This window comes from Denticeps clupeoides, chromosome 9 (assembly GCF_900700375.1).
Source record: "Denticeps clupeoides chromosome 9, fDenClu1.1, whole genome shotgun sequence".
NCBI classification, from domain to species: Eukaryota; Metazoa; Chordata; class Actinopteri; order Clupeiformes; family Denticipitidae; genus Denticeps; species Denticeps clupeoides.
In genome coordinates this window covers 2,331,146-2,355,652 of record NC_041715.1, presented here as the reverse complement: position 1 = coordinate 2,355,652, position 24,507 = coordinate 2,331,146, and the positions used below count along the sequence as shown (strand labels likewise).

At 49.6% G+C, this 24,507-nt stretch overlaps 1 protein-coding gene across 23 annotated transcripts in view; it reads right to left on the bottom strand.

Annotated features, from left to right (window-relative positions):
* Positions 1-24,100, bottom strand: part of stxbp5l (syntaxin binding protein 5L) — a 95,959-nt gene extending 71,859 nt beyond the window's left edge. For 4 of the 23 annotated variants that reach the window (XM_028992278.1, XM_028992279.1, XM_028992282.1 and 1 more), the window contains exon 1: positions 10,005-10,890. In XM_028992278.1, coding sequence (XP_028848111.1) covers positions 10,005-10,172 — 168 coding nt within the window. In that variant the 5' untranslated portion in view covers positions 10,173-10,890. Of the gene's footprint in view, positions 1-10,004; positions 10,893-19,521; positions 19,726-24,095 lie in introns of those variants that run through there. The other 19 variants (XM_028992291.1, XM_028992293.1, XM_028992292.1 and 16 more) reach the window with 11 other exon arrangements.
* Between the last annotated feature and the right edge of the window lie 407 nt (positions 24,101-24,507).

The window sequence follows — 24,507 nt, the reverse complement described above, 5'->3', positions numbered from 1 at the left end:
AATGTAAGACTTTTAAAGGTCGCTGTCATCAAATGACCATTCATCGGGGTAGTCATCTACATTTCTCCAAGGGCCTATAGAAGAGTTTTTCATGGAAGACACTTTGAGGGCCATATGCTGTGTTTTATCTTAAGTAATATATTATTCTACTGGAGCCTATACAGCCTATACAGTAGAAGTTGAGGAGCATCTATGGAAATGATGTCGTCAACACCATTCACCAACCACAATGTTTGGCACAGACAGGAAGTCATGTCGCCGGTTTTCCAGAATAAAAAAATTTCCCCTCATGACGACATAATAGCATCTCTGAACGACCAAAGAACTCTTTACACCTATAGTCATTTCTAGCCACTGCAGGACCATAGTCGGGCTGGGGGAACTCGTATTAATGTTAAATAATCTCACAAAGTCAAATTTTCATGTAAGGGGACCTTTTATTTCAAGCTCTGTGCTCCGTTCCGCCGACTCCGGTCCGGAACACGGCAGGGATGGTTAAGAGTCTGGAGAGAGACTGGGCAGCCGGTTTCATTTTATGCAGTTGGTAAACTTTGAGAGACAAAATATATTATTGCTTCTGTCCAAATTTCACTGTGTGCATCGTGTGCTGTGCTGCTGTGTATCACATGTGACAATCACTTCACTTTATCATGTACTTATAATATAAATTGCATAATTTTGCGTTTATGTAATCGCGATTGTGCTGCGCTTGTGATTGGACGCGCACTGTGACGCGCATTACTGACAGGTCGAAAACGTATTTTATTTGATTTACAAAAAACTATAAATTATTTCAGTCACCAGTAAATAAATGTATTGGGTCTGTAGTATTTTTAAGACATTTAACTCTGGATTGAAGGGTTACTGGTCATTTCTAATTAAATTTAATTCAATTTCAATTTTCTAATTTAAAGTCTTTTTAAGGATCCGTGGAAAAATGCTGCAACATTCAACGTCGTTTTTAGTCGGCACAGCATAACTTGCAGTAGTGCAATACACAGTTCTACTGCCACTTCGAGTTCGTGGTGCTCCGTTTTTTGGTAGATTATAGTGTAATATGATGATGATAACGCATCTGAGCTGCTCCTATTTATTTATCCCCGAGGAAACTCGTATTTCAGAGATACCGAGGCTCACAGTGACCAGCTGGACAAGGCGGTGCTTTCACACTACTCGACAATTTTTACCATTTTACAGTTACTGCACATAACTCGGACGTGCAACCTCTCCTGCATCCTTAATCTGTCCGTTTTCAAGGTCCAGCTGTTCCTAAGCAACGTCATTCAGCAGCGGATGGGCATAAGGACTTGTCCCAGCCAATCAGAGCGTCCGCTATCCACTGCAAAGTGAAAAAGAGACGCAGACGTCCCACAGGTCCGGGCGTAAAACTGAGCGATTTGACAAACTGGCGGGAGAAACGCACACACACGGCATCATACTATGGATTTTTCATTCATTGTCTTGTTTTACGGCTGCCGTTAAAGGAGTCTTCACTTCACAAGCCTGGGCTTTCTGCCGCCTCCATCTTCTCATCCTGCTTTGTCACCCTCACATCCTTTTGATTTACTTGCAGCGCGTTCCTTTGTTTCAGAACTGCAGCCATCCCCTGTGAGACTCTGTTGCTCACTTCAGCTTTTCTGTGATTTTCACACACACACACACACACACACATTTAGAGCATAGATCTGGAGCATTCATTCTTACATTCTAACGGTATGCCTAGTTTCATATGGGCGAGCGTGCACGCCATGCACACACACACACACACACATTTAGAGCATAGATCTGGAGCATTCATTCTTACATTCTAACGGTATGCCTAGTTTCATATGGGCGAGCGTGCACGCCATGCACACACACACACACACACACACACACACAGCAATGCACTTCTCCAGGTTTTACAACGCTGGCATCTGTTGTTGTGCCAACACGTTCCTGAGGAGCTAATCTCACGTTCCCTTCGCCTCGCGCCCTCCGTGCATTCCGCAGCGCTTCCTTCCTGCAGCTTCCCGGCGAGAGAACAGGACACTCCGTCACCGGGCCTGCGCGGCGTCTGAAATGGAGGAGCGTCACATCACAATCCCCGGCTGCCTACAAAGCTTCTCCTTCCCTGCGGCGGCCTGGATTTCACCTCCACTACTTGATGGCTGACCAGCGTTCAGACATATTTGAACCTCATTACAACACCAGTAATACTAAACAGAATAAACCCACTGTCACGATCCGGTCCGGCAGGGGTGACTCCGGGTCCGGAGTTCGGACCGGAGTTTCATGTTAGTCTTGTGTAATGTTCCCTGATGCATAATTATATAATTGTATAAAGCTATCCTGTTCATGTCGGTTCGCCGTCAGGTCATTGCGTGTCTCGTCTACTATGCATTAAACCCCTGTCCTGTGACGTCGAGCGTATGCGTCCCCCTTCCTCGCCATGTCCAGACCAACGTGACACCCACATATAATCTATATGTATATATGCATATACATGATCTTCATCTGTCTATACATAATATGATATACATTTACATATATATCATAATTGGACACATCATATCATTGGGTACCATCCACAAATATCAACAATGGAGGCCACAGAAAAAGACTGGAACTTTACTAATCTGCAAATAAATATATACCAATGCAAACCACATTAATATGAAATTTCATTTGCTGCGTTTTTACAAGACATCACAGACTCACAAACGGAAATTATTTCAAAAATCAGCAACCAAAATGACACAAACCGAAACACAATTAGCTGAAGCCCTATATATATATATATATATATATTCTTAATAATGAAAAATCCTAAAAATAGTAGAAGACTGAGTAGTTGCATTTGGGGGAGGGGCCAGTTACATCAGAGGCTTACCAGATCAATGCGCGGTGCTGATTGCACTTTTCATTTACAGGACAGTGTAGACAAGACAAATCCACTTCCCCAGCGTTCGTTTTATTATCTGCAGTGAACTGTCAATTACTCCTAATTAGGAGTCAAAAATCCTCTCCGCTAGCGGCGGCACCGACGTCCCAATTTAGCACAGACACAGCTGCGGTTTTATCAGAGCCGCTGGGCGATTTATTCATTACTCCAAAAAACAAGGGCAATTTTTAAAACAAAAAGGTTACCCGCCAGGTCATACATACACACACATACACACACACACACACACACACAGACAAAGCGTACAGCAGCATCCCATCCAAAGCGGTGAACCAGCATGAGAGAGCGGTCAGGCCGGCCCAAGGCACCTACTGCTGACTCAGCCGGCCATGAATCCCCACGTGTCCCCACCTTCCACCCAGACCCGGGTTAGGAGCTGCTGGTGTTGGGCGCCATGTTCCCGTCTTTTCCCCCCATTAAGTGGCGGTCTGGGGACGTCTCAGGCCCAGCTCCTGATGAACGGCATCTCAAAATAGAAGAGGGGCTTCAGCAGCACCATCAGTCTTTATTCGAGAAGAACGAGGAAGTGAGAGGGAGGGAAACAAAATGAAGCCCCTGCACCACCGCCGAAGACAGATGAAGCTCCGTAAGCTTAACACCGGCAAAGTAGACTACAGAAGCAACACACACACACACACACACAAACACACACACGCTGGCGGGTGCGGGAGGTCTCATATCCAGTGAATCATTCAGCTGCTCCCTACAGGGCAGGGGGCCGTCATGATGAACTTAATGAGCAGCATAGCCACGTGCGTACATGCGCACAGACACACACACACACACACACGTGACATGTGCACCCCATACTCTCTAACTCTTACACACACACAAAGATGGAAAAAAGAAGCCCTTCAGGTTTTTTCTGAGCATGGCCTGTGTGTGTGTGTGTGTGTGTGTGTGTGTGTGTGTGTGTGCATGTGCTAAACTTATTGGGATTGAATCAGGGATGCTCCGATCCGGTGTTCCCCATTCTGGCACCGATACCTGGAGTTTGTACACCGGCTCATCCTGGGTACCAGTATTTAATGTGGGGAAGAGGCGGGGATAAATGAAATCTAAATGTATAATTACTGTTTTCTGTATTTGAAAAACAATATGACAATTACACAAACTCACATAAACGCTTATTAAATGCACAATATTATACGCAATATTAAAATAACTAATATTTGTACGTGTCCAAAATTAACAGGACTTACAAGAAAAAGTGAAACAAATGTCACAAATTTAAAGAAACCATGTAACGTCTAAAAATCATATCACAAACTAGAGCAAACGAACATGATAAATCGGAATGTAAACTGATTATATAAACAAAAAACGTTCAATCAAGAATCAGTTAATTTTCAGTGTAAAATGGATCAGAAAACATTGACGTAAGACTCTGATCAGAGAGCGCGAGGATGACCTGTTGCTCTGACTATTCCTCTCAAATAAATTATATGGTTGAATGAAATTGATATAATAAATTTATAATAACTGGCATAATCAACCAATCTTCTATCTTGGTTTGAACGTCCGCCTCAATGCTTTGTTTCTATTTGTCAGGCTTCAATGCATCACATTAACCTACAATAAACTGTACCCACACCCTTCCAAACATAAACACTTGTCTCAGCATGTAACACACACGTCCCAACATGTAACACACATCCCAACATGTAACACATACGTCCCAACATGTAACACACACATCCCAACATGAAACACACACGTCCCAACATGTAACACACATCCCAACATGTAACACACACGTCCCAACATGTAACACACACGTCCTAACATGTAACACACACATCCTAACATGTAACACAAATCCCAACATGTAACACAGACGTCCCAACATGTATCACACATCCCAACATGTAACACACACGTCCCAACATGTAACACAAATCCCAACATGTAACACATGTCTCAACATGTAACACACACCTCCCAACATGTAACACACACGTCCCAACATGTAACAAACACGTCCCAGCATGTAACACACACATCCCAACATGTAACACATACGTCCCAACATGTAACACACACATCCCAACATGAAACACACACGTCCCAACATGTAACACACATCCCAACATGTAACACACACGTCCCAACATGTAACACACACGTCCTAACATGTAACACACACATCCTAACATGTAACACAAATCCCAACATGTAACACAGACGTCCCAACATGTATCACACATCCCAACATGTAACACACACGTCCCAACATGTAACACAAATCCCAACATGTAACACATGTCTCAACATGTAACACACACCTCCCAACATGTAACACACACGTCCCAACATGTAACAAACACGTCCCAGCATGTAACACACACATCCCAACATGTAACACACACATCTCAACATGTAACACACACATCCCAACATGTAACACACGTCCCAACATGAAACACACATCTCAACATGTAACACACACATCTCAACATGTAACACACACATCCCAACATGTAACACACATCTCAATATGTAACACATACTAGTCCCACATGTAACACATGTCCCAACATGAAACACACATTTCAACATGTAACACACACATACCAACATGTAACACACGTCCCAACATGAAACACACATCTCAACATGTAACACACACATTCCAACATGTCCCACCATGTAACACACATCACATTCGTCCCAACATGTAACAAAAATCTCAACATGTAACACATACGGGTAACACGTCCCAACATGTAATGGGCTCGGGTATTGAAAAAGCTGTACTTGTTTCGTGCCAAATTCTGTCAGACTTGTGAGCTCTTGTGAGCCATGTTCACTCTGCAACCGGTTATAAAAGGCTGCAAACCTTTTATAACCAAGTTAACTGAAAAGATGGGTTTGTTTGGAAAAGATTGGTTTGTTAGATTGACGCAATGCTGCGACACCTGATAGAATGATCTGAACATTTTTTAATGCTATTTGATGCACATATCGAATAGGTGCATCACTAGACTCAATGTTTTCACAGGAGTAAAGAATTAAAGATTTACCAGATGCAGGGTTTTATAAAATACAGTGTCTATTCTTACAGGGTCCCTGCAACGTGTGTATGTGTGTGTGTGTGTGTGTGTGGAGGTAAATGATTCATCATCATCTGGCAACGCTGGGCGTATGCATACCTCACTGTCAGCCAACCATGCAGCAGCGCTGGTGCAGGACGCCTAGACCGCGCCCTTAAAAAAAGCTTTTAAATCCAGCGCTATCTTGCATTAAATATGCTACCACCCCCCCCGAACACACACACAAAATAGCACGCATACTCACACACTCTTTGACCCACACACACACTCCATCTCATGCATATTTCAAATAAAAAAAATCTACTTTTCTTCCCGTTCCAACCCTTTTACTGCAATATCTCAACAACCCCCCCCCCCCCACACACACACACAGCGAGTGTGTGAGCTGAACTGAATTAAATATCAGAGTATGAAGGAGGATGGACGGCCGCAGCTGAAAAGCTCCAGCAGGATGGGGAGACGCTGATGTTCCGGCGGAGACAATGGCAGCGCCGCTTCAGACCCGCAGCCTAAAAATAGACCAGAGACTCACTCGCGTGCATCTCGCTTTAGCTGCGCGACAGAGCGCCTCTCTCTCCCACCAGACACATGCAAACACACTCACACACACACACACACACACACTCACGCACAACTCACCTCTCCCCTTCCCTCCCACCTACTCGCTGTTTTGCACATTACATCATTTTCCTGAAGGAAAAATTGCGGTGGCACTCAGAGTACCGTTCTCAGCATTCAGATGCATTCGTCCTTTCATCTCTCTCTCTCTCTCTCTCTCTCGCTCTCACACACACACACACACGGTGTGTGTTTATTTCATGTCCCTTCGTAAAACAGCAAAGAGCTCCATGTCCGGGCACCTATTCACTCTTTTATGCTGTGTGGGCAATAAAAGCGAGTCAAATGTCAAGCTCCTCCCTCCCTCCCTCCCTGGCGCTGCTGCCCTTTCCTCCGAAGAAGTGTTAAACGCGAGCGACTGTCGCGACCCTGACCCGAGCGGTGAAAGTTTATGAAGGGGGGGGGCGGGGCCTTCAGAGCCCTCACGCCCTCTGCCTCCTCCTTCTGGAGGGTTCGAGCCCACTCCTGTCAATGCGTGGCGGCCCATGTCATTAAGCATGACACAATAATTCAATCGAGATGTCAGAGTCGTCTGGCACGTCGATCATTCAGAGTGAGATCACAAACTGCATGGCAGATCTGATTATTGGTACTGGCGATATGAAAACACACCGGATATCAATACTGCTCTGGCTCTTCACTCTGAGTGAGCGAGAGTCCCTGCTCCACTCGGTGACCTTTCGTGTCCCTGAGTAGGTTAGTCTGTGAGACACATAAAAGGGAATACATTTGGACGTAACAGCTGGATAGAAACACACACACACACACACACAGATAAAATGCATGTACCAGAGTAAGGACCCCATGAATAATCCATCACGAGTGAGGAAGAGAGACCCAAACGGGCAAAGAGCATGTTTGAGCACATCCATGCCTTTAACTCTGGTTCTGAGTGGAAGTGGGCGTGCGCTTTACGGTAGAATCCAGGTCATGGGTGACCTGCTCTGATAATTTACGGGCATTCTGCGTATTTTCCCATGGTTCCTTGCGTGCCTCTTTTAATCTTCCGTCGGTGTGTGTTTATGGCCGTCCGGACAGAAGGGGTGAGAAAAAACGAGGGGGAATAAAACGGATGACTGCGGGCCTGCTGAAAGCGATGAGGGACGATGCTGACTGGGTCAATAAACGCCTCATCACACACGCCGGCCAATCGCTCGGCGCCGTCACGATAAACACCCGGCCTGTCCAATCACGGCGCACAGGCATTCGCCGCAAATCTGCCAGCAGTGCAAACGCGGAAATGCGTTTCAGTTTTATTCATGTACGACAAGCATTTATACAGATAAGTGTAATTGGGCACGGATGCTCTCACAAGGTAAAAAAGAAGGAAATGTACTTGTGTGTTTGTAGGCCCTGTGTCTTTATATGAGCATAAATGAGGACATTCTGAAGGTCTCCACAAGGACATACGTGTAAACGTTTAAAACAAAATCTAAAAAAATATAAAACTGCATCCATTATGTAAGTAAAAGTAAGTAAGTAAGTAAGTACCACGTAAAAGTGGGGACATTGATAATCCTAGATTATCAGTTTCTAGATGTGTGTGTCCATATATGGTGCTTTTGTTAAGAAACACAATATGCTTATACAGTCTCAAATCTCAACTAAATGGTACAAAACGAATCCTTATTTGTGGAATGTAGCTTACATGTGTAAGTGTGTGTGTGTGTGTGTGTGTCCTCACTCTGACCCCGGACAGGCTCGAACGTATCTGTGCGAGTACGAAGTTGCGATCTGTACCACTTCCCTCCCAGCTGGGACAAGAGCCATGGGACCAAGCTCAACAGTAACCAATCAGCTGTCTACAAGCAATGAGCAGAGCCAATCAGATGCCACCAACATGAGCTTTCGTGCACACCTTCTGGAGAAGTGAGGCTGCAGGCCAGACCAGCACTACCTGCCACTGGAGAGATATGAGAGCTGGACAGAGGGGGACAGACACACACACACACACACACACACACACACACACACACACAGATTCCGCGAGTCACACAGCGACCTACAACAGTCGATCCCGTAGCAGCAGGGGTGGGAAAGAACTTACATTTCACATTTACTGAGTAGTTACAGGGACGGTCCCCATGGAGACACGATGGTAGGAAATGGGATTTTGGGGTCTTCTGGTTCAGAGGTGAGTGTGTTACCCACTAGAATACTCCCACTTACACAGAGCAGTGCTGAACCACTGGTGCACGTGTGTGTGTGTGTGTGTGTGTTTGTATTTGTGTATTTGTCCCTCATACGTCCCATGGACATGTTTCACTGAAAGCTTCAGATGACTCACTGGACTTGGCAAACAGGGTGTGTTGCGTCACCCTTCCTCCCGCCCACATCTACACACAGCATCGGCATGGTCACCTCTGAACCTACGAACCCCCCACACACGCTGTCCTACGTGACGACCGCGAGTGGCGCTTCCACGGCGCCGCCACGCTCGCGGGCATAATGGGATTCTGGAGGACTGAGTCCAGACCCCGTCTCTCCAACAGAACCGGACAGAACCTCCGCCAGCATCCTCTGCCAGGGCCCGGCGTCCGTGACACTCCGGGGACTTCAGGCCCCGCTCCAGGGCCTGCTGTTTGAGAGACGTTCAACTTGTCTGTGTTTAGAGTTGCCATTCTTTTTCCACCAGAACTTTTGGAGAAAAGGATTCCCGGCGAACGTTTTGTGCGTCTCGCGGTAGTTTGCAGGCGGCCCCCCTTTACATTTTATTACATTTACGGCATTTACCAGACGTCCTTATCCAGAGCGAGTTACAGTCAGTAGTTACGGGGACAGTCCCCCCCTGGAGACGCTCAGGATTAAGTGTCCTGCTCAGGGACACAACTGTAGTATGTGGGGTTTGAACCTGGGTCTTCTGGTTCATAGGCGAGTGTGTTACCCGCTAGGTAATGTTACTAGCCGACTGGTTGATGTTATTAATTCATTTTTGCTGCAGATTGATGATTACAGTCATCCTTTTACGGCTGTTCCTTTTACGCAGCCAGGCACGCCACTGTCCCGGTGAGACACTACCGTACTGTCGCGCGCGCGCACGCACGCACCGGACACGCCTAGTGTCGGCGGACCTGCACGGGGACAGTCGGGAGACGCGAGAACTGCGTCAAAAGGCGCGCAGCGGCGAGAAACTCCGGCCTTCCACTCCGGCCCGGACCGAGTCGAGCCGAGTCGAGCCGAGCGCGGCCGAACCCCAACCGCTGCAGTCGGCTTTCCCCCGGACGCGGCCCGGAGAGTGTCGCAGCGCCGGGGAGGGCAGCAGGGGTCCCCCGGGTCCCCACAACTCCCTCTTATTAAAAAAAAGTTGCGTTTAAAGCCCCCTGTTAAAAAAAAACGCGCCGTCATGACGTATTCTGGTCCGGGCCACCGAGAACTTTCGGGCGCCTCACCTTGCAGATCTGGAAGCTCTCCGACGTCAGAGTCTCCGCGACGTCGATCTCGCGCGGGCTCGGACCCGCGGTCGGGGTCCCGGCGGCGCTGGCGCAAGACGACGAGCCGCCGACGCCGGCCGGGGACGACGTGGTCAGTCCGTCCAGCACCTTCCGGAACTTCTTCATGTCGGCGACGTGTCGGGGTTCGGGGGGGTGGGTCGCTGTCGCTGTGTCGCTGTCGTCTGGCTCTCACCTGCGCGCGCGCCTCATCCTCCGCGTTGGGGTCGCGCGCGTCGGGCCGGACGGAAAGTCGCCAACTTCATGGCGCCGCGGACGCCGGACCGGAACCGCGTCCGAACTTCGGCGCGTCCTGCCGCAGAGGGCCGCAGTGTCGGGGTCCCGCTGCGGGAGGGACGCTTCTCAGAACGAGATCGCGGTGAGATCGCGGATCCTCTTTGTCGTCGCGCCGCGATCGAACCCGCGTCGCCGACACGCGAAGATCCTCCCTGTCCGGACCAGCCGAACGGAACCGAGCGGACCGGGTCGCTCTCCTCCTCCTCCTGCCGCTGTCCGCGGTGCTGAACGAGGGAGGGGCGGATGCATGCCCCGCCCACCCGCCCCGTCGGCGCTGATTGGACGACGCGCCTCTGCGCCGACGAAACGCACGGAGCGCGGGTCGAAGCCACCGAGGAGCGTGAGGGAGCTGGTGGTCAGCGTCGCCGCGCAGGCTGGCCACAAACTCCACATCCGGGGACCGTGCACGTCTCTAAACTGTACGAGCGGGCTCCCGTCCACGCCGATTGGTCGACCTGCCGCCCGCTGATTGGCCAGCCCCGCTGGAACAGCCGCGCACGTGTCGCCAATATTGATGTGAAAACGGGGGTCCAGCCTGTGACCCCACTCCTCACCGCCCGAACCCCGGTTCGTTACTGACGGAATGTGGCTCCGCGGCTCCGGACGGGCCCGGGTGTGAATTCGCGGGGCGGGGCTTCGCTCCACCTTTCGAACCGGCCCGCTGTTCGGCGCACGGACGGGAATTGCATAAGCGCTTACATCATCGGCCCGCCTCCCTTTCAGCCTGTTTACTGTGTGTGTGTGTGTGTGTGTGTGTGTGTGTGTGTGTGAGTGTGTGTGAGTGTGTGTGTGTGTGTATAAGAGAAAAAACAGAGACTGAATAAGAGCAGGAGCGAGCGTGACGTGGAGAGAATCCTGAGACCGCGGCGCCCTGTCACTTTCTAAAATTCTATTTAAAAAAAAGTCCCTGTTCTATTTATTTCAAGCCTCGTGAATTTCGTCTCGTTATCCAGTAATCCAGTTCATTTCAGGGGCAGCGGTGGCCTAGCGGTTAAGGAAGCGGCCCCTGTAAGCAGAAGGTTCGAATCCCGATCCGCCAAGGTTCCACTGAGGTCCCCTTGATGAAGGTCCGCGGTCCCCACGCACTGCTCCCCGGGCGCCTGTCATGGCTGCCCTCTGCTCACTCAGGGTGGCGGTTAAATACAGAGGACAAATTTCACTGTGTGCACCGTGTGCTGTGCTGCAGTGTATCACAAGTGACAATCACTTCACTTTCACTTATATAAGTAACTTGTAAATGATAAAATATTGTGGCAGATGTTGCCAGGGTGGAGTAGGTGCTGTCCAGGGAGGACCCGTCCATGCCTGGTCCCGGTCCTGGGACGGCGGTGGAGCTGTGCACGTTACATCCAAACCTCCGTTAACAGGGTTGGGGGCCGGGAAGAAAGGGAAATAATCCGCCGCATCACCCCCTTGGGGGCCAAACAGCATCCCAGATAACGGCGCCAATGCAGGCTAATGGCTACAGGTCATAATGCCACATTCACATGCACAGCGTCCGTGACGACCAGGGAGGAGGGGGAGTGGCAGTCGGCCATCAGGAGAATAAAAAAGCCTCAGAGGTCACCCAACTGGGAAAAGGTTTTTCTTATTTTATTTCACCAGGAAGTGTGTATTATTAAGCCGACACTGAACCAACACACCAGGCCATTAGGCGGCGGGTGCAGCGTCCTGGTTCTGTTTCGCCGCGGCGGTTCCCGGATATATACGAGAACTTTGCGACCTTCACAGGATGCGTTCAGAGAAAACGACACAGAGCGGCTCCATTCTGGTCACCTCCGTATGAAACTGCTTCTATACGTCATTTACACCGATGCCCATGTGAAACTATACAACCACTGGACCGCAGGTCAGAGTCCAAGGTTTCCCACTTTCCAAAAGACAGCGTCTGTCCCCTCCTCCACCGGCTCCACTCATGCGAACCTGGTCATTAACACGTGAAGCCAGACGCCCTGCAACAGCGCATCGGCGCTTCTTTCGCCACGACTGGGCTAATGTAGCCTTAATTACACCAACAATCACCTACAGCGTTACCATGGTGACCAGACCCAGACGTGTGATTGGGATCGGTTCAGGTTGTCTGTCGCGGAGGGCGCTTGCGGCTGATAATAGTTAACTGTAGTCATTCCACCCGGTCCTGGCGAACACACACACACACAGACACACACACACATAGCTTTTCAATAATGATGACAAATCACGCATGCTTACAAGTGACAAATGGAATTCAATCACAGATTCACACCAGCTACTTATCAGTACTATTCTCACGACTCATTACACCTGGTGTTGGACTAACAAAACAGCCTGGGCCATTTCAGGACCTTTTTGGGTGTTGGACATTTCAGGACCCTTTTGGGTGTTGGCCATTTCAGGACCTTTTTGGGTGTTGGCCATTTCAGGACCTTTTTGGGTGTTGGACATTTCAGGACCCTTTTGGGTGTTGGCCATTTCAGGACCTTTTTGGGTGTTGGCCATTTCAGGACCTTTTTGGGTGTTGGACATTTCAGGACCTTTTTGGGTGTTGGCCATTTCGGGACCCTTTTGGGTGTTGGCCATTTCAGGACCTTTGGGGTGTTGGCCATTTCAGGACCTTTTTGGGTGTTGGCCATTTCGGGACCCTTTTGGGTGTTGGACATTTCAGGACCTTTTTGAGTGTTGGCCATTTTGGGACCCTTTTGGGTGTTGGCCATTTCAGGACCTTTGGGGTGTTGGCCATTTCATGACCTTTTTGGGTGTTGGACATTTCAGGACCTTTTTTGGGCGTTGGCCATTTCGGGACCCTTTTGGGTGTTGGACATTTCAGGACCTTTTTGGGTGTTGGCCATTTCAGGACCTTTGGGGTGTTGGCCATTTCAGGACCTTTTTGGGTGTTGGCCATTTCAGGACCCTTTTGGGCGTTGGCCATTTCAGGACCTTTGGGGTGTTGGCCATTTCAGGACCTTTTTGGGTGTTGGACATTTCAGGACCATTTTGGGTGTTGGCCATTTCAGGACCTTTGGGGTGTTGGCCATTTCAGGACCTTTTTGGGTGTTGGACATTTCAGGACATTTTGGGTGTTGGCCATTTCAGGACCTTTTTGGGTGTTGGCCATTTCAGGACCCTTTTGGGTGTTGGACATTTCAGGACCTTTTTGGGTGTTGGACATTTCAGGACCCTTTTGGGTGTTGGCCATTTCAGGACCCTTTTGGGTGTTGGCCAATTCAGGACCTTTTGGGTGTTGGCCATTTCAGGACCTTTTTGGGTGTTGGCCATTTCAGGACCTTTTTGGGTGTTGGCCATTTCAGGACCCTTTTGGGTGTTGGACATTTCAGGACCATTTTGGGTGTTGGCCATTTCAGGACCTTTTTGGGTGTTGGCCATTTCAGGACCCTTTTGGGTGTTGGACATTTCAGGACCTTTTTGGGTGTTGGACATTTCAGGACCTTTTTGGGTGTTGGCCATTTCAGGACCCTTTTGGGTGTTGGACATTTCAGGACCTTTTTGGGTGTTGGCCATTTCAGGACCTTTTTGGGTGTTGGCCATTTCAGGACCTTTTTGGATGTTGACCATTTCAGGACCTTTTTTGAGAGGGTGGACGGTCACATGCTTTAAAGGACTGATGGACTTATTTGATTTAGTAGAACGTCACCTGGTCGTGAGACCACTGACCGCCGTTCACAGATGGACGGCAGCAACTACGTCTTTATCGGTACTGATACAGAGCGAGACGTCTCCTCCGGTTGCCGCGGTAAAGGCCAGATCCTGCAGCGGCTCTGCGGAGCCAGAAGAAAATGAGAATCGACAGGAGCCCTGATCGATGCACCTCCAGCCCCTGCTGTGGCTCGGCGTCAGGAGAGTCCATCGACGTCTCCTCCCGCCAACGCACTTCTGTTTATGGAGAGAAGACGGCTTTGTTTACCGCCAGCGCATTCATCGCCTCTCGGGGGCGCCGCGAGCAGGCGACCTGGTGCTCGTATTTCGGGAGATGGTGGGCGAGATGAAAGGAGCAGGGGTCGCGACAGAGGGAGGGAAAGGGGGAGCCGGGGGGGGACAGAGAAAGGAAGATTGGCAAACCGCTGAGAGAAAGTGAATAAAGTATCGCCAGCAGGGCGACGTTTCGACCTTCCAGGATCACATGATCATTTCAGCAGAAACGGTGCAGCGGGAAGAGCAGACGAGTTGAAGCGAGCTGTGGAACGTTTTAAGGCTTTAGACACTTCAGTTTCACATGTCCGTGTTGCCCCGTAGCGCACGTGACGTTTAGCTTTTGGATTCTGCGTGCGGCTCGTAGCAAAAAATGCTAGTGCTAACCTACGCCGCAGCTCAACCGCAAAGACAACGATACACCACTAACACGTACAATAGGAGTGAAGACTTCTTAATCTTTTATTAAACTCGACATTAAACTTATATTACAAATTTGATTCTAACAAGAATGTCAGCTAATATGATATGACAACTATATTTACATTTACAGCGTTTCCCAGACGCCCTTATCCAGAGCGACTTACAATCAGTAGTTACAGGGACAGTCCCCCCCTGGAGACACTCAGGGTTAAGTGTCCTGCTCAGGGACACGATGGTAGTAAGTGGGGCTTGAACCTGGGTCTTCTGGTTCACAGGCGAGTGTGTTACCCGCTAGGCTACCGCCTCACGTGAAATGTGTATACAGGTAAGACTGTGATGGGTACGTACTACTTACGGCAAAAAACGATACTCATAAGACTCAGTGCTGGCGCTGGCAACACTAATGCACGTTCAGCAGGACTCCGCGCCCCATTATTGCACAGGAGAACAGTATTGCAAAAGCATGCCGGTGTTTGAAATCAACACGCAGACCAGACGGTCAAGTGCCTTTAAGACAACACAATTGTGCGGCAAAGCGCGTCCTCTGCTTTTAACCATCAGCCTTGGTGAGCAGCATGTGGTAGGGTGGTAGTAGCCTAGTGGGTAACACACTCGCCTATGAACCAGAAGACCCAGGTTCAAATCCCACTTACTACCATCGTGTCCCTGAGCAAGACACTTAACCCTGAGTGTCTCCAGGGGGGGACTGTCCCTGTAACTACCGATTGGAAGTCGCTCTGGATGAGGGCGTCTGATAAATGCTGTAAATGGGACGGTGCTGGCGTCCCCTCTTTCTTAGCTGCTAGGCCACCAGAGTCTGAGGGCCGTGGTGGCCGATAATCGTCCCCGGACAGATGTTTAAATTGCCCCATCTGAGCCCTGAGAAGGGCCCGGTGGCAGGTGCTCAGGTGCCATCACTGTCACAGCAGCATTAGTGTCTCTCCGGCGAGCGTGAGTCACCGACTGGGAGCCGCTGCGTGTCTAACGGGGGACGCGGGAGGAAGAGACAGCTTGACATTTGCCTCTCTGCCATGTGAACGGCGGATACGCCGCGGATTACCGGTGAGCCTCGGCGTTGGCGTGTCGCGCGATCAAAGGGCCGACGGCGCACACCGGGCTCAGATTAGAGCCCCGTTCTTTTACGCCGACACCGTAGCGGGTTCGTATCGCACATCTGGCATTAGAGCGAGTTTTCATCACCGCGAGGTCCGACCGGGCCCTCGCTCTGCATATCAACGAGTCGAATTGCCCCTAAACATACGGGGGACCGCAGACCCGTTTGACAGGAGGCGCGGCGAGACGCTGGAATAAACCCCGCGTGAGCGTCGAGGCACCCCGAGAAATACTCTCGTTTCGCCGGGGCCCTGCTCGTAGTCCTATCGCATTGTTCTCCATCTCGAGCGCCCCACTCCGGGGTCCAAATTTAAACCCAGCGGAGGTGTGACTCATTGCGTATATTCTATTTCTCACCGGCTGTCAAACACACACACACACACACACACACACACACACACTGATTATAAAACTTTCCCGATTCGGCCACCTTCGACGCCGTGAGAGGGCAATCCGCCGATAAGCGATGCACTCGTTCTCCATGCGAATCCCTTAACTCAGGCGACCTCCGACCCCCACCGGCCACGGGCGAAAACAAATCCACTGACTCTCCTAAGCGAGACAGGGAGCTCTTTCATTCTGACGAACATCCAGATTGGGATCGATGGGCCCGACGGGCCGTTCAGCACCGTAACGCGGATGGCCGGGCGGTTCGGGGTGAGACATTTATTGGGGGACTGCCCACATTTGCATATAAATGGGACGCCATTCGCCGCCGCGCTATCAAGGCTGCCCTTTATTGGCTGGAAAAGGGGATGACAGCGAACACCTTCTATTTCAGGTTCACGGCTGAAGCAGCGGCTTCCCGTGCGTGCAAGCACATGGAACATTTCAAACACTGACACACACACACACACACACACACCATTCTCAATCTCACTTTACAATCGCACAAACACTCATAGTATTTCAGTGTTATTGCACAAGCTGCTGTGGTGTGTTAATCCCTTTCTGTATATGTGTGTGTGTTCATGCTCGATTGTGGTTGAGTGCTGGCATTTGCACGTGCTTCTGTGTGTGTATGTGTGTATGTGTGTATGTGTGTGTGCGTGCTCACGTGCCCGTGTGAAAGACATTAACGTGTGAGCCGAGACAGAGCGAAAGAGGAAACGAATTAGCTCTTCGGCTCCTTCCTCGCTGCGACTCATTAGGATGCGCGGATCGTCCTTCGCCGCCACTCCAGGCTGCGGAGCGCCGCCGCCACCAGCCCTTCGTCCGCCTGTCGGGTGCAGCCCTTCTTCCCCTGCCTGCTACAGCCGGAGCACATTTCAGGGGTCCCCACCCACAGAGGCATGGCAGCAATCAAACCGGCAAATTTACACCCTTCCATCGATCCGCTTTATTTTTTACGGGTCATTAGCAGAGGCATTAGGCCGAGCTTTTAAAAGTCAAACACGTCCGGGCAAACTCAGATAAACCCGACGGGTGTCTCGCTCCATCCGTGCCAAGTTAGTCGCAAGTTTCATCATTTACATTTACGGCATTTACCAGATGCTCCTTACAGTTAGTAGTTACAGGGACAGTCCCCCCCTGGAGACACTCAGGGTTAAGTGTCTTATTCAGGGACACAACGGTAGTAAGTGGGGTTTGAACCTGGGTCTTCTGGTTCATAGGTGAGTGTGTTACCCACTAGGCTACTACCGCCCTCTAAACCGCCTAGTTACACGCTAGGCTACTACCACCCTCTATACTACCTAGTTACCCGCTATGCTACAACCGCCCTCTATACCACCTAGTTACCCACTAGGCTACTACCACCCTCTATACTACCTAGTTACCCACTAGGTTACTACCACCCTCTATACTACCTAGTTACCCACTAGGTTACTACCACCCTCTATATCACCTAGTTACCCGCTATGCTACTACCGCCCTCTATACTACCTAGTTACCCACTAGGCTACCACCACCCTCTATACTACCTAGTTACCCACTAGGTTACTACCACCCTCTATACCACCTAGTTACCCGCTAGGCTACAAATGCCTTATATACCACGTAGTTACCCGCTACGCTACTACCACCCTCTATACTACCTAGTTACCCACTAGGCTACAACCGACCTCTATACCACCTAGTTACCCACTAGGTTACTACCACCCTCTATACCACCTAGTTACCCGCTATGCTACAACCGCCCTCTATACCACCTAGTTACCCACTATGTTACTACCTCCCTCTATACCACCTAGTTACCCGCTAGGCTACAACTGCCTTCTATACCACCTAGTTACCCGCTAGGCTAGTACCGCCCTCTATACCACCTAGTTACCCACTAGGCCACTACTACCCTCTATACCACCTAGTTACCCGCTAGGCTAGTACCGCCCTCTATACCACCTAGTTACCCACTAGGCCACTACTACCCTCTATACCACCTAGTTACCCACTAGGCCACTACCGCCCTCTATACCACCTAGTTACCCACTAGGCTACTACCACCCTCTATACTACCTAGTTACCCACTAGGTTACTACCACCCTCTATACTACCTAGTTACCCACTAGGTTACTACCACCCTCTATATCACCTAGTTACCCGCTATGCTACTACCGCCCTCTATACTACCTAGTTACCCACTAGGCTACCACCACCCTCTATACTACCTAGTTACCCACTAGGTTACTACCACCCTCTATACCACCTAGTTACCCGCTAGGCTACAAATGCCTTATATACCACGTAGTTACCCGCTACGCTACTACCACCCTCTATACTACCTAGTTACCCACTAGGCTACAACCGACCTCTATACCACCTAGTTACCCACTAGGTTACTACCACCCTCTATACCACCTAGTTACCCGCTATGCTACAACCGCCCTCTATACCACCTAGTTACCCACTATGTTACTACCTCCCTCTATACCACCTAGTTACCCGCTAGGCTACAACTGCCTTCGATACCACCTAGTTACCCGCTAGGCTAGTACCGCCCTCTATACCACCTAGTTACCCACTAGGCCACTACTACCCTCTATACCACCTAGTTACCCGCTAGGCTAGTACCGCCCTCTATACCACCTAGTTACCCACTAGGCCACTACTACCCTCTATACCACCTAGTTACCCACTAGGCCACTACCGCCCCTCTATACCACCTAGTTACCCACTAGGCCACTACTACCCTCTATACCACCTAGTTACCCACTAGGCCAATACCGCCCTCTATACCACCTAGTTACCCACTAGGCTACTTCTACCCACAATCATCATCATCACCGCGAGCACCGTAAACACACAATTAAACACGGCTCTCATTACACACAGTCTCTTAAAAAAAATCTACATCTCCATAGACCATTTCCTCCAAATTAGCCGAAGGGGACACCAGACGCTTTGTAATTAAGGCCCTGACGTGCCTATTTATACATCCGGTGGGAAGGGGTCCGGCGCTTGCGCCGAACATTTTCCGCCAGCCCCGCTGCTCGCAGCAGCAACAGGCGCGGCGTTGGTGTAATCGGATGCGACAGAGCCCCCCCCACCACCGTCCCGTTCGCCAGCCACGCCGCAGTGGGCCGCGGCCAAGAGCCGACTACGCTTCGCACTCGCGTCTTTTCACCGTCCGCCCGTTCTCATTCCTTCACTCCCCTGGGAGGAGGGGGAGGATGAAGGAAGATGACATCTCATTTTATCCCCGGTTTTTCGGTGCTGCCGATTTATTTATTTCTTTATGGATTATAGGGCGAGAGCGACAGGCGGAACGTGCCGGGCCCGGATCTCGCTTTCTCCTTCTCACCCTCTCCTTCCTCGTCTCCCTCTTCGTCGGTGTGTTTTCAGCGGTGATCCTGTGGGGAGGCATTGTCTCTGCTGCATGCTGTTAAAAAGGATCAAAGTGACAGACAGCATTAGTGCCTCAGTGGAACACACATCACAGCAGAGAAAAGGCTTCGGAGATCAGCCAAGCACTGCAAACAGCCACGGTGCTTCAGCGAAATCAACTGAACAAGACAAGCAGCCAGCCAACTCTTAAAGGTCCTGGCAGAGATCAGCCAAAAACACAAATAGCCAGAACGTCTAATGGATAAAAAATAGAACAACCAGAACACGTGGTGGAGCAAAAAATGATCATCAGCAAGGCAGAACACCTAGTAGTGACCAGCCAGAACGAGTCAAACAACCTCAATCTGTAATAGACATCAAGAAAAACTAGTCAAAGTTTCAGTACACCTAGTAGAGAGCAGCCATTTACATTTACATCTATGGCACTTATCCAGGGCACCTTACAATCAGTAGTTAGAGGGACAGTCCCCCCCTGGAGACACTCAGGGTTAAGTGTCTTGCTGTGGGACACGATGGTAGTAAGTGGGATTTGAACCTGGGTCTTCTGGTTCACAGGCGAGTTACACCCTACCACCCAAATCAAGTCAAACAGCCAGTACACCTAAAATTGATCAGACAAGTCAAACGGCCAGAAAACCGAGTACAGATCAATCAAGTCAAGCCATCGGAACACCCAGCAAAGATCAGCCAAACAAGACCAACAGGCACAGTTCTCCGCTGAGACCAGCACGGCCAATCAGCCGGAATGGCAAATCATAGATCGGATAAGCAAGACTAAGGCGATTCTCTACGAGCTTAATTAAATATAATCACCAAGCTCCCGACCAACCCACCAGAAGCTCTGCCAGATACCAACCGAACAAGGCAACTAGCAGAGGTGTCAAATCGACGCGCATCGTTTCAAGGTGAAGAGTTAAACATCTCAGACAAAAACGACAAAAAGAACCTACAGAGACAGAGTTTCCCTGTTTCATGGAGGTGGATCGTGAGCCGCTATCCTGCCACATCACACCGGCTCACGTTTGGCACCTGTCTGCAGGCTCAGCCTGAGATATGCGGTTTGAAAACCATTCAGTGATCTCTTTCAGTCATCGGTTTGAAAGGGGCTCTGTAAGATAAGAGAAGACGTCAAAGCGGACCTCTCCTCAGGCTGAACATCTGAGCACGCCGTTGGTGTGCAGATAGATAAATTTGCCCCGTCTGAACTTCAAATCAGCATTAAAAGGAGCTGAGATCATAAGATCAGTCATTTAATGTCTAAATGCACAGGTAATAAAGCTTGTGAATGTGGATTCGTCAGCAAAATCTATGGATATTTCAATATTTGATTGTCTAATGCTTTGTAGTAACGATGTTGTATATTTTCTGGCCTTGCAGAGGTTAAAGGTCATGCTCTGAAACCCTCAAGAGAGACTTATAAAGTCCCTCTAAATAATGATTTCTGTCCTCTCCTCCGGACCCCCTCCCCCACCCACCGTTTACCGCTCTGCCTCGTCCAGACCAGATGTTTGTCTTTTAATTTGATGCTTTTCATCCTGTTGCCAGGCAACAGGGTCGTAGTGCAGCAGAGTGCCGGACCTGCCTGACCAGGGTCCAAACAGAACATAGATCTGACGCGAAATACAGGCGGGGCTTCTCTGGTGGAACACAGCAGGCACAGAGACCTTGATTCTTCTGTTCAGTAGAATATAAAACAGAAGCTCCGCCTACCGAGTAAAACTTTCAGTGGCCATCGGGGACCAGTGAAGCCACCTACTTACAGATAGTCCTGCTATGGCCTCCTTTTAAACCCCATTCTCACTGTCTCCATCTCACAGGAGGTGTGCACAACTCATACAAAATACAGCAGCATGCCTGATCTTCTACCTTCCCAAATTTTCCACACAATCCCTCTGCTAAGTTCCCTCCACCGGCTCCCAGTAGCTGCACCATCAGGTTCAAAATACTGATGCTGGCCTACAAAGCCAGACATGGAGTAGCACCATCCTACCTCACAGCCCTTATTACACCTCGCACTGCACCTCGTATACTCCGAGCCTCCAGTACTGCTCGCCTGGTCCCTCCATCTCTGAAGGTAAAAGGAAGACGCTCATCTAGACTCTTCTCCGTCTTGGCCCCTCGGTGGTGGAATGAACTTCCCCTCGAGGTCAGAACAGCTCAGTCACTGAGCCCCTTCAAACGGCAGCTCAAGACCTTCCTCTTTAGAGAATATTTAGATGAACTTGTAACCTTCTTCTTGTCTGACTTCTGTATAGAAACTAGAACAGAGTGAATAAAAAGGTTGTATTCATAGTTGTATTCATCGTAGTGAACGAGGACTGATCACTTCATCGATTGGAACATGGAAGCACGTTGTAAGTCGCTCTGGATAAGGGCGTCTGCCAAATGCTGTAAAATGTAAATGTAAATGTAGAGATGTTCTGATGGAAAAAGAAGCTTCTGCCACATCTTCCAGGTTGTGGTGAGGAGACTTCCTCCACCGCCTGGAAAGACTCTTCCGAAGCCTGCGAACTGAACCGTCGCGGGCCTGAAGTTCATGTGATTGGCATGCATTGTACGTGGAGGAAAAGGGACATTTTCACCCAGGCTTTTATGACAACTTGACGTCTGGGTGGCAGCTGTTCCATTGTCGTCTGATTTATGATGCGTTTTAAAGGCCACTATGTTAATTCCGTCCGCATTCCCACGATCAACTTTAACACACGGCACCGCGCCAGCTTCCCCGGATGAAATAGTCTTTGTGTAAAGGAAGTCATTTAAATGTGTATAGATGCTCTTAGCCGGAGCGAGTCTCATTCAGTAATTACACGGACAGAGCCCTGGAGGGACACGGGCTTAACCACGCCATGGCAGTAACGGGTTCAAAGGCTGCTGCCACTTAAAAGGGAGAAAGCAGCAAAAAAAAAAACCCTTCAGATGTGCCGTGCGCTGCAGCCCACTGATACGGCATTCAATAAAAGCCGAGCGAATGGCCCAAGTTCGTCCGTCTTCACGCTCGGCCTTTTCAGGCCACCCACTGTCCAAGGACACCGCTGGTGCGTTCCCTCTTCACGCCAATTCATGGCCTCGAATCTTCGCAGGTCCTTCTCGCTGCTCGGACTTCAGGTGCCTCCGCTGCACGCGCGTAGAAAATCGTTTCGCGTTCTTTTGATACAACAGCAGGTCTGAGGAGTGAACGTGATCAGTCTGTTGTTGGCCAGAATGTGCACTGCAGCTCCTTTTTCATGCCGATTTGCATCCCGTCGTGTCATCACTTTCGTTACGTTTACGCTAAATTAAAACATCTGTCTGCTTGCCTTTTTTTTTTGTTTTTTTTGCTGAAGAGATTAAAAAGTTAGCTAAATATGTAAGCGTTGTGAGAGTAAGTACATCTGGCGTAAAAATCTGGCCAAACCAGAACGGTTGATCCCTAAGCCAGCCAAAGGAAGAAGAAGAAGAAGAAAAAGCATGCTAACTAGCTAGCAGTGGCCTGCTCATCAAGAGTCCTAGAACCTACAACATTCGCAAGATTCGGCCTCTTCTCACTTCTCTCCACTGGCTCCCGGTAGCTGCTCGCATTGAGTTCAAATCCTTGATGCTGCCTACAGGGCTGTAAATGGAAGTGCACCCTCCTATATCAATGCAATACTACCTAGCTACACTCCTGCATGCCCTCACAGATCCACACACGAAACGAGACTAAAAATTCCCTCTTCACGGGGTCTCCGATCCCAATCGACTCTGTTCACCTTCGTTGTCCCTGGCTGGTGGAACAACTTGTCCTGCTCCATTCAACTAGCATTTACATTTACATTTACAGCATTTATCAGACGCCCTTATCCAGAGCGACTTACAATCAGTAGTTACAGGGACAGTCTCCCTGGAGCAACTTAGGGTTAAGTGTCTTGCTCAGGGACACAATGGTAGTAAGCGGGATTCGAACCCGGGTTCATAGGCGAGTGTGTTACCCACTAGGCTACTACCACCCTACTACCAACTAGCCAAGACTACCACCACCTTTAAGAAGCAGCTGAAAACCCACTTGTTCAAAAAGTATTTCACACGAGTCCAACACTTACACACACACTAACAAAAAAAAACTATCGTGTAGCACTTAACAATTCCCCAGCATGTTCTTTTTCTGACAAGTTGGGCCTTATCAGGGCTCTTAGATTTGTAACTCACAATGTATAGAAATCGAACGAGAATTGCTGGGGTTTTCCTCTCGTAAGTCGCTTTGGATAAAAGCGTCTGCCAAGTAAAGTAAAGTAAAGTAAAGCCTAGAAGGCTGCTCATCTGCATGGAATAAACGTGTGGAGCTGGTCTGTGTTGGAAACTCTGCTGCCGATGTCCTTGATGAGAACCCGTGCATGTAGATACGAAGCCTTCGCCCTGATGACCCACCTCATCGCACTCACCTCATTCATTATTGTGATCATCAAAAAATTATTGTGGAAATCAGTGTCTTTTTAATCGCCCTCATCAAGCCATCGGTAACGACTCCATCCCCCCCGCCCTTCCATTTCCCTCCACGCCGAAAATGGCTCTCACCTTCCAACAACCTCTGTAGCTTCATCTGCAGCGTGAAGCAAGCCACAGCGAGCCAAAACAACCCCCCCCCCCCCACACACGGCCTTTTGTATGAGGGCATTTGGTAGGTGGAAGGAGGACAGGTAGACATTGTTCAGTTTGAATGCATTCATGTCCTGGCGCAGCGGTGAGGCTAGGACAACAGCAGGAGTTTTGTCAACAGTAACCGGAGCCCTTATCTTCCCCCCGAGGTGCAATGTGGGACCATATGGCAGAGGAGGTGGTCACCAGCGTGATACTGGCTGTGTGTGTGTGTGTGTGTGTGTTTGTGCTGTGGTCCCCTCCCTTTGGCCAACTGATCTGACACATTAAATGTTTCATTTTTCCGGCCAGAAACTGGTGGACAACCGTTCTGCTTCCTGTTACTTTTCAA